Genomic DNA, 11296 nt, shown 5'->3' with positions numbered 1-11296 from the left:
GGGCAGTACCTTTGCCCAAAATTAATATCAACAAAGACAACACTGCGCTGACACTGCACTATAGCACTGACATAATTATTATCTTAAAAATTCAACAAATTTGTTCATTAGAATCAACCAATGGCAAAGCATTGCGAGCATGCCTAACATCAACCATGCTCGGCCCATAACAAAAAAATAAGCAAAAGATATTAATTTGATGTGTTCAATGTGTATAAGAGGTTCTATTCAATGATGACTACATTGTCCACGCTATAAAGATAATATTGAAAAAGACTGATGAGTAGTTGGGGAAATGATTTTTCATGAACCTCTGACTTTTAAAAACAGCACTTTAAGATAATGGTACTTGTGTGGAACTTTGAAAGATTTGTTTTATGAACTACTTCAAAGTAGAATATGAAGGATTTACGATAAATTGACAGACAACACAGACAACCGCACACATGTACACAAACACACACACACACACACACGCACGCACACACACACATGCACATACACACACACACACCCACACACACACACACACACACCACACCACACACACACACACACACACACACACACACACACACACACACACACACACACACACACACACACACACACACACACACCACACGCACACACTGACAGTTCTAGTCTTGGATCTTGAGGATGTTCCGCTGCTCGAGATTGTCCATTTCCCGTAGCACGTAGGCCACATTGTAGCGTAGCTCGTGGAACTTGGACACAGGCACCTCAAATGTCTTCACACTGCCATCACTGAGCGTCATCTCTGCCAGAATGCTTGGTTCCATGATACGATTTAGTGCACTAAAGGAAAAAAAAGAACAAGAATTAGTACACAAGCGAGCACCAATTTTGTCAGAAAAGACGCCACCATAGGATAAGTGATGATCTGACATCTCAGGCCCGACACATAGATATGTCAGTGTACACACAACGTTTGCCCAATATAAATAGGTGAAGAGATCGCTGACTTTCTCACCTGGTAGATATTGACACATCCACGCGCCATCGGAGCGATCGTAAATGCGGAAGTCGAACGCGAGAAGCCACTGCACTCTCGTTGATGGCTTCTTGTCTAATAGAAGCAATAAAACAAAAGAGTATGCATGGCATGGTGGATACTGCAATTCCTAATTTCCAGCAGGTGTTCTCACTTCCGCAACTCACCTCATGTACTAATACTGAATGAATGAGTGAACCATAGCCCTCATGAAGTATCATGACAATACAATGTTCAAAGTTTCAGGAAACTAGTATCACACCCCCTGGCCATACAGCACACAGCTCACACACTGTATGAGTGTGTGCTGTACAGTAGAAGCTACAGCGATGTGCTCAGGCGTGTTATACTGGCTAGCAGTCTGAATTCCAAGTGCTGTTACTGCCAGCCAGTATACGCGGGTAGCAACTGCGATCGGTGCTTTCACGCATCATCAGAATAGTCTCCCACAGTGTGCGTGGTGCCGTAGTACGTACCTTGAGCCAAACGCTGCCTTGGCCAAGTCTGTGCATAGCTCTGGGAGCAGCCTGTACACATGATGGACACAATCAGCAACACAATCAGCAACACAATCAGCAACACACAGCATGGCTCAGAACCTATCCTACTACAGTGTACTGTAAATATACAAAATTTCGGCATTTCACGATTTTTGACATTTCGGCGGCCATTTATTTTCGGCGTGGGGTAGAGGGCATGGTATAGTGCGACAGATGCTGTGAAAAATTTCATCGGCATTTTAATTTAGGCGTATTGGGTCGGTGCCGAATATAGCCGAAATTAAATAGCTGCCGAAAATTTGTATATTTACAGTATACGGCATCTCCTGATACATATCTGAGATTTCATCTGCTATGCATGCACCTGCTGTTGGAATGCACGTGTAAAGCGAGTCTTCCGTGGACTGTAAATAAGTCAGCATGGGGCATTGCTTGATTTTGAAAGAAAAAGAAGAGATGCCCACTATAACATTGCTGACACTAGAGGCATTAGGAACTCGGGCAAGATTCACATGCCAATGTCTTGATCAGCAAACTTACTTCAATTCAAGCAGATCAGCTTTGAATCCCTGAAGCACACCGAATAAGCAGGACAACAAGAAAATAGCGGAACAATCATCATGGCTGGAATAGAACAACAGGACGCAGTCACACGGGCAAAGCAGCCAGAAAACCATCTGTATCCTATAGGAACCCGCAGTAAGCTCATCTCATGGATGCGTGAAGTACAATTCCACAGATCAGCAATATCACTATCATGGATAAACATCATTCTGTTCCAGTGCCCCATGATCAGACTTACATCAGACTTGAGTGATGATGGCGCCCGGACTGCCAGCCTCAGGGCTGTAAGGATCCCAGCGAACACACAGCGGAGTGTTTCCAATGCAACCGCACCACTAGATATAGATAGGAACTCTTCCTCGGCGACTTCACCGCTTTCCAGATGCTTCACAGCAACTGCAGAAGAAAAAAAAAGCACATACCGATGACTATCCAACAATACAGTGAATGCACACTCACAGTGCAAATACTGGTACACTGTGCACAAGTATTCCAAATACACAGGGCGTGGCCATTGGAATTCTGTGTGTGTGTGTGTGTGTGGATATGAATAACGCAGAGTGGATTACTCAAACAAGATCTATGCAGTTCAGTGTTGGAACATTAACATCCATAGCCCGCCTAACTCCTGCGTAATCGCACTGGTCTGTGTGTGCATTGCACATGTGGGCCAGCTGTGATTATTCTGGCTGTGTCGGCATGTAAAACGTCCGCACATTTCCCAGTGTTCAATCCGCGCAATGTCTGCCATGGGGTCTGGAATGTCCTGGCTTCGCCGTCAGTCACTAGTATCCGGTTTCATCCCAAATCCCCTTGCTTAGCTTAGCGCTTGAAAGCATTTCCGATTCGGCTGTCCACGCAGCCTTTTGCATCCATTCACTGTGGATGGGCGGATGGCATTCGCACGTAAGCCAAGCCTTCTGCAAGCCGATCGATCGTACACGTACTTAGTAATACCAAGCCGGCCCATTAACGGCTTTAGTCACTCTCAACCCTTAGCATCCAGCACTGTCATGCTATCGTGAATGTCACGTGAGCATAGCTTACAGGGAATACTCAGTATGGCTCATATTTTTCTTCTTCTTTCTCTTTCTCCCTTTCTTTGTTTCACTTTACTGAGAACCGACTTCGCATTTCACCCGTGACATGAAAACTTCGAAAAGCCAGCTGTTCTCAACGAGAATTTTGGGGGGGGGGGGAGGGAGAGAGAGAGAGAGAGAGAGAGAGAGAGGGGGGGGGGGGGGGGGGGGGGAGTTGTGAGCAATGTGTAAATGGCTGCGTTGGAATCCACTGACGATTTAAAAAAGGATGTTTTTAATACCAAGGCTCAGCGAGGCCGAGACGAACAGATAGTGGGCATGAAAGGAATTCTCAATATTAGAACTAGTCTTAGAGCCTCTCTTACTCTGCAGAAGCTGCCGGAATACAGCCTTGTCCAAATTATTGGCAGGCTTGATCATTTTCTTCAGGTCCTCAGGAATTCTCATTCCGTAGAAAGGAGTCCTGTCAGCTCGTGGCCCACCCGATTGGGTTTGGGACATGACTTGGACCATCGACATGGTTCTGCTCTCTGGTGCTCCAGGGGACAGGCCAGGGAATGGGGTCTTCCTGATCACACAGATTCTCTTTCCAGATTTCTGATGCTGAAGGAAGAAACGCAAAATTCGAAACGACTTATTTTTTCATGTTTGGATATCGATCGAACTCCTCCGAAAATGTCACCCGATTGTGGGTAAACGTTTAGCCGCTTTTGGTAAACCCCCTGGTTAGCAGGTAGTTTTCCGAAATAGAGACCACAATTCATGCACATCACATTAGATTTATGCATGAAAACGTACCTGGTCTCCATTCCTTTTTCGGTGTTCTACGCGAGAACACACCACGATGACCAAATCGTACAAAATTTAAATTGCCACTGGGCAAGTAGCAGCTAGGTATACACTGCATTCGGTTTGCTCCACTTCTCCCAAACTCGAACTCAGCATGTCACTCAACGTTATTTGAATTCCCTTTAACTCAACTAATGGCGGCTGCTAATGCTTCCTAGTCAATAGGTTTGCGATAGTCACAACAACAGAGAATATGGACGAAGGACGCAACGTGAATTTCGAGGAATTTTCAATAGAGGAATTGGAAAGGTGGGTACTCATTTGAATTCAGGTCTAACAATACATGAAAGAACTGCTATACAAAAGGGGCGTTACTTGACCATTCCACAGGGAGACAGAACTGATAACAAATAAATTAACGCTTTTGACCATACTGGTCTTGTTCAGAAAGAAGTCAGAAAGGAGAACGGTGAAAGAACTCAAGTTTGTGAGCATAATTGCATTGTAGTACAATGTACTAGTAGTACTATCATGTACTAAGGCTGTGTTTACATGAGAAATTTCAACCCGGGTCGAGTTCAGCCCGGGTTGAAAGTCTGTACGATAGACAAAAGAGGTGAGCGTTTACATGAAGTCAGTTGACCCGGGTCGAATACTGATACAGTCGTCCCTCACTAATCCAGCACTTTATAATCCAGCACCCTCGATAAACCAGCACACTGATTTTCAGTAGCCAAAATGTCCGCATCATGCACATTGCAGCAGTAAATCCGATTTGTTAATCCAGCACCCTCCCTAATCCAGCAGAATTTCCGTGGCACAAATGGTGCCGGATTATAGAGGGACCACTGTATGCATCAAAAAGTCCACTTCTACAGTCCTGTATGTTCACGTGAATCCGTTCGCGCAAAATTTGCATCTGCAGTGCCGTTCAAACCTAGCGCGAGATACGCACAGAAGTACGTTTGTACAATTTTTGACCCGGGTTGATTTCAACCCTCCCCTTAGGGGGAGGGTTGAAATCAACCCGGGTCGAGCTCAATGTGTCATGTAAACGCGCCATTCATTTTGTGCACATGGCGGGTTGAAATCTGACCCGGGTCGAAACCTCTCATGTAAACACAGCCTAATTACCGTTTTTTTTCTGTATTGGCACAGGCGCGTGCGCCAGTGCCCTTCAAGGGGGGGGGGGGGTCCGGGGCCCTCCCCCCCCCCCCGGGAAAATTTTCAAAAAAATGAAGCAAAATCCTGCATTTTGAGCGGAAAAAAGGGGGGGGGGGGTTCCGGGCACCCAGGAACCCATACGGGGCACGCGCCTGTGGCACTAGTACTTCATTCACCGTAAAGTACCGTTGATCCGCCCCCCCACGCCATTTCGCTTCCCAGCTGGGTTTTCGGCAGGGGGCGGGAATTAGATCAAGGCTGTCAAGTGCAGTACGATGTACAACAGCGTAGAGGATCAGACTCGATGTGCTGGATTGGCAGGCATTGTGTACAGCAGTGCATGCGTCGGTTCAACATCGTATTTCGTTGTATACGCCGAAGTCGCTTCACAGGTAGAAAATCGACAGAGGGCGGGAATTAGAGAGGGGGCGGATCAACAGTACTTTACGGTAATAGTATGACACCTCGACGATCAGGCCCGGGGAGCAGTCCGGCTAGTCGGGCCATGGCGGACTAACTTTCGACCAAGGATATCTATGCTGTCGCACACGAAATACAACAACAAAAACCACGGTCGGACGAATCAAAACTGCTGCCACCGATCCTGCTCATGTGTTTCAGGTTTCAGAATCCGAGTTGTGGGTCAGGAAATGTAAATAATCGTTGGATTTACGGAACACCGTAAAAAGTCCGTAAATATTAAAGTACCCGAAAGAAGAAAGTAAAATGGACGCCGCCGAATAAGTACCCGCCCGAAACAAATACCCCCTTCATTCTTTCGACTCTGTCTGTTGAAGTCGAGTCAAGCCCGATAAGCATACTGCCCGAAATAAGTACCGTTACGGTTCGCACTAGCAGCGTGTAGCACGTACATCTGCATGGAAAATGACTTCTCTACAGCACTACACGCAAGTCAGGTCCGAAAATTAGTTCGTGCCCGAAAGTCAGTACCCCGCCCGAAAGTTAGTACGGGCGTAACCACTAAATTCGAAAGTAAGTACGTACTTATTTACGGACTTCTACTGTACCACTTTAGTACAGTTGTGCTCGGTGAAGTCTGACCAAAAGTGGATATTTGCCGTATTTGGCGCCCTCGACTTGCACGGCCCGTGAAGCCCTGAGCGTGGTACGAATGCGGCTGGACGTACCCATGTGCAAGTAAAGTGATGTAATCGGAAGTGGTCCAGGGTGCCAGTTCTTCACTTTGGGCTGGGTTTCAGTGAGCGCATCTGTAGGATTTATGTTGACTGTTGCTAGATTTACTGGCGGAAATGCAGCAATGCGATTAGCCTACATGCTTATTCAATAGCCTTATAGGACATGATACGAGATCTGGATCTGGACAGCTGAAACGGTGTTTCTCATATGCCTGGTCTTCGCGTATCGCTGAGTGTCTCCCCCCCCCCTTCCCTGAGATGCTTTGAAAAAATCTTATTGAGAGCAGTGGAGTGGAGTTTGCATTGAGTTTGCACACTATGCTAAAGCAGGCAAAGATTGTTTCACTCTGATTTTTTGGTGCTTGAATATGGAATTGCAGGCACCATCAATGGCTGAAACGACGGATACAGCAGGCAGGCACTGCTGCCAAAGCCAGTAAGTATGAATGAAAGTGGTTGCAGCTGAACAAACGGTTTCATTATCAAATTCAACCTCGCTAAATGATGTGACCGAGCTCACATTTGTACCAGGATAGATGACAACAATGGTACCACTACGTACACCGACAATAATTCATTCCCTACACCTGCTTTATCATACACCTCATTGCCAGCTAGGATACCTTCGAGGAAACTCCGGATCATTGAATCAGGCACAGCGCCAGAAGATGAGCTGCCAGGGAAGTCAGAAGCCGTGAATAGATAATATAGGACATTCAGAGCGGAGATAACAGTGCACGCATTGCTCTGTAGCCTGCCGTTGATGAATGACTGGCACGAATGGCGGTGGAGTAAGGTAACACACTACGGACCTGGCCCGTCACCTGTCGATGAGTAAATGTAATCATGGTGTTGGCCTTCAGTCGACGAGCGGTAGGGTCGAACTGTTGACTTGTCCTCACAACTGCATTTAGTCGCTGGCTGACCGGTAGGATCCAACTTACATCTCTTGCGGTCTGCTTCAGTAGAGGAGCGACGGGGTGAAGACTCATTTTCATGATTGTCTTCAGTCGCTGACAGAGCGGTACAAGTTTCTGACTCGTCCTTGTGCTCTTCTTCAACCAGAGACCAATGAGGGGTAGCAACAGGCTCGGCCGTAGCGGGGTCAACAGTTCGTGACTGGTACAGCAAAGTAGAAGCAACTTCTTTGATAAGAGGCTGTTGCAAATTGACCAGGACAGCGCAAACCCTGCAGCAGGTATGGATTAACAAAATACAACAACAAATAATAAATAATAGCCCACACGAACTTCAATTGCACCTGTTTCGGTGAGATCTCAGTGCTCCGGTTCACAACCCTCGTAACAGACACAAGCTCAGAATTACTTCCGGGAGTCGTGTGATTATGAGAAAGGTGTGCAAAGTGAGTCGTACGTGTAAGGAAAAGCGTAGTATCGTCCTCTTTACGGAGGGGACGCAATGGGTGCCCAAACGGGTAAGGCACAAACGAAAGGGGTGCTGCGAATTAGCGCAGTAATGCAGCAACATTCCCATCTTTTTATGAATGGATTGTAGATCAAAAGCGAACGCCCCCTGGCTCTGGCGAGCTGGCGATTTTCTGCGATTTTGGCGTACACAGTGCAGTTCTCCGAAATTTGAAAAAGAGTCCAAAAAGGGTACCTGGACTGGGCGGGTTCGAACTACACAATGCACATGTTGCAGGCCGGGTCAAACGGCCTGGACTTTTGATGGTTTCCCCCAATTCAGTGCTTTTTTGGGGCAAAACCTGCCCGAAATCTTATTCTGGCTAGGACTTGCTTTTTTGGAGAAAAAGACTTCAGAAACATAATTGGAAGAGGATTCCAGAGGGAATTGCAGAAAAAATTCTAAAAATCCTCAAAGTTTGACCCGTTTATGGCTAAAAGCTAGAAGTCCATCTTTTTATGAATGGACTGTACAGGTTTTGACCGAATCCACTTCTTTCGGTTGATGTGTTCCTTTTTTTTCTACCCCAAACGGCAGATTCTACTTTTCCTCTGCCGACTCTACCAGGTTTGAGGCTGGTAAAAGTCGGTAGAAATTGGTAAAGGACAGTGTTTTGTACGTGCATGACCACGACAGCTGCTTTCATCAAAATGTCGTATACCGTACTGAAATTGTTGCAAAGATGGTTGATATTCTGTATAATACGGTCATTGCATCGTTGATGTACCGAAATGTGTGAATCTGCGTTCGAGAACATCCGCCTACTGTCTTTCTTTTTTTCCATAATCTGTTCTACTCTACCAAGGAGACAAAACGAATACAGCCTAAGAGAGTTATGTGTGTGTGCATGCGTGCGTGCGTGCGCATGTGTGCTTACATGCATGTGTGTGTGTGTGTGTGTGTGTGTGTGTGTGTGTGTGTGTGTGTGTGTGTGTGTGTGTGTGTGTGTGTGTACATGCATGTGTGTGTGTGTGTTTGTATGTGTGTGTGTGTGTGTGTGTGTGTGTGTGTGTGTGTGTGTGTGTGTGTGTGTGTGTGTGTGTGTGTGTGTGTGTGTACACGTGCGCGCACCTCTACGATAACAATGCCTGCTAGACACGGCCATTGCAAAGCTGGAGAGTGAAGTGGAGGGACTCGGCGAGGCCGAGATCAAGCAAGGGATTGAGGCTAGCCAGTCAAGGTGAGACATTGTCCCGCGAATGCAGCAGCTGGGCCTGCTGATCAGACTTCTGCCAGATGCCTATCAGTACAGCAATCCAGTGTTGATACGGAAGGAAGCAGAGTGAATGTGAGCGTGTCAGTGCTATGCCCATGCACTGTCTTGCCTTGACCAGTTCTGCAGCCATTTACTGTGGCTGTCAGCATACTTGCACATGTGCTTGCTATCATTTTACTCTGCTTTGGCCTGTTGTTTGTTACCCGCCGTCTGTAGGATCAAGCAGTTGAAGTTGGACCTGGACGAAGCCGTTTCACAGCACATGCTGAAACAACAAGCACTAGATACGTATGTGCCTGTGCTACTGCAGTGAATATAGTTTTAATGGAGTTCCTATTTCAATTCAGTGAAGAACTAGTACATTTTTTTTTTTGTCAGTTACACCACCACATGAAAGCACTGGTCGATCATCTTTGCGAAGCCGAAAAAAACAGAGAAAAAATGCTATAGAATTTTCTGTGGGGAGCGTTCTATGCCTGCGCGTGGAGTTGCAGACATGTTGGTGTCATGACGACATTACTCCACAGACCTTATTCTAACATAGTCTTGGACTCGCACTTGAAAATACCGCCATTCCTGCAACAGGCTCTCAGCTGCACCAAAAAAATAAATAACTTTGCCAATATTTCGCCCATTGGGCATCATCAGGGTATACCCTGGTTTTGGTGCAGCTGAGAGCCTGTTGCCGGAATGGCGGTATATTCAAGTGCAAGAAATACGCTGCAATGGAGTTTGGGAATTCTGAAGAAACGTTTAGTCTTGGTCTCTTTCGTTTTATTCTTCAGGATATCGATGAGCACAGCTGGCTACAACCAATTGCTTCCACTTCCGGAATCCTCTGAACTTGGAAGGAGAAAGAAGCCTGTGGCCGACAAGGGAAACGGAACTGTTGAATTGTAATTACTTTTCAAATGAACACCCCCATATGGTCTCTTACATACAACTCTGTGATGTGTAGGTTCATACGATGTACTCTTCTGGCACTGGTGATGACATGTGTTCTTCTTTATGGAGGTCGACTCGTGATAGCATTGTTATGCATGGCATGGGACGCTTGAAGGCGTAACAATGGCGAGTTGAGCAGATTGGGCCCGCTTGTCGTGCAGCACCTACGTGTCAGTTGACTGGCTTATGCTGGTCGTCCGGAACGCACCAATCCACGCAAGTCAAATGCGCTGGAATGTTGACTAGCATCACTGCATTTCTGTGGCTATGAAACAGCTTTTTGATGTGCATATCCGTGCTATCAAGTCTGGCATAATTATTCATCCTTGTATCTGCTGCTTGCTGTCCACTTCAGGAACGATTTAACCGACCTGTACACCTCGCCCACTGCCAAGGAGATGTGCCGGTTAGTTGTAGAGCAAGCCAGGCTCTCATCATGCCTTCTAGGCCATGAACTGGTTAGTGCTATTTGCAGCCACTCTTTCACACACTGTTTCGGACGCATGCTGCAAGAAGTCTAGGATGTTTAAAAAGAATAGAAGCTGCATGCAGTCTGTTTTCTTTCTCAACATCTTGGTGGTGTGCGAGCACTATCAATAGTCTATGCTATACTTGTGAACACTATCAATAGTCTATGCTATACTTGTGAACACTATCAATAGTCTAGGCTATACTTGTGAACACTATCAATAGTCTATGCTATACTTGTGAACACTATCAATAGTCTAGGCTATACTTGTGAACACTATCAATAGTCTAGGCTATACTTGTGAACACTATCAATAGTCTAGGCTATACTTGTGAACACTATCAATAGTCTATGCTATACTTGTGAACACTATCAATAGTCTAGGCTATACTTGTGAACACTATCAATAGTCTATGCTATACTTGTGAACACTATCAATAGTCTATGCTATACTTGTGACAGTAGTACATGTACAGTGTATTCTGACGGCATGTTACAAGGCGAGGACGCGTAGTGCTCCTGACTACAACCATAACCCTCGCCTTGTAACATGCTGTCGAAATCGAAAAACATGTTTTAAACTACCAAGCAAGGCTTCTGTGTATATACCATGTACAGTGTACTAGTGCTGCTTTCTCTCAAATATGGACTCGTATTGCATGGAAATAGTGGCTTGCACACTTTAATCCTGTTTAGAATTTAGGCATACGTTAGCATTGTATGCAAAGACGACCGGGCGGGGTCGGTGGTAGGTGCTGAAGTAGAGTGTTTTGTAAGGGTGTTTGTCTCTTTTTTACAGCTGGCCTGGTGTGCACAGGTGCGTGTGTAGTGTGACGGGCTTTGGTGTTATTTGCGGTGATTGGGTGCTGCTGCTGCTGCTGTTGTTGTTGTTATGGATCAGGGGTGGCAAAGTCAACCCACAATACCTGTCAGCTCACAGCCTTCATGACCATGGTTGTATTTGGTGTCAATAATGTATCTGCGTATAGCTTTCTACATACCATGCATGTCG

General features: G+C 46.1%; 2 protein-coding genes across 3 annotated transcripts in view; one reads left to right on the top strand and one right to left on the bottom strand.

Moving 5' to 3' along the window:
- Nucleotides 1-43: 43 nt before the first annotated feature.
- LOC135815257 (COMM domain-containing protein 5-like) lies at nucleotides 44-3770 on the bottom strand. The gene is made up of 6 exons (XM_065328533.1): nucleotides 3485-3770; nucleotides 2318-2475; nucleotides 2056-2084; nucleotides 1492-1542; nucleotides 995-1090; nucleotides 44-819 (listed from the first exon to the last, which is right to left on the bottom strand). Exons 1-6 carry the CDS (start codon nucleotides 3636-3638, stop codon nucleotides 642-644), a joined length of 666 nt encoding a protein of 221 aa, XP_065184605.1. The 5' UTR covers nucleotides 3639-3770; the 3' UTR covers nucleotides 44-641.
- Nucleotides 3771-3983: 213 nt separating this feature from the next.
- LOC135815255 (uncharacterized) overlaps nucleotides 3984-11296 on the top strand; it is a 13109-nt gene continuing 5796 nt past the window's right edge. For both annotated transcript variants that reach the window (XR_010553275.1, XM_065328531.1), the window contains exons 1-6: nucleotides 3984-4217; nucleotides 6610-6665; nucleotides 8750-8834; nucleotides 9087-9158; nucleotides 9656-9766; nucleotides 10171-10273. Coding sequence is in view for 1 of the 2 variants with exons in the window: in XM_065328531.1 (XP_065184603.1) it covers nucleotides 4162-4217; nucleotides 6610-6665; nucleotides 8750-8834; nucleotides 9087-9158; nucleotides 9656-9766; nucleotides 10171-10273 (483 nt within the window). In the remaining variant the exon portion in view is untranslated. The remainder of the gene's footprint in view (nucleotides 4218-6609; nucleotides 6666-8749; nucleotides 8835-9086; nucleotides 9159-9655; nucleotides 9767-10170; nucleotides 10274-11296) is intronic.

The sequence above is a fragment of the Sycon ciliatum genome, chromosome 4 (genome assembly GCF_964019385.1).
Source record: "Sycon ciliatum chromosome 4, ocSycCili1.1, whole genome shotgun sequence".
NCBI lineage: Eukaryota > Metazoa > Porifera > Calcarea > Leucosolenida > Sycettidae > Sycon > Sycon ciliatum.
Note: the sequence above shows the minus strand (reverse complement) of the source record. Positions and strands in the feature narration are given on the sequence as shown.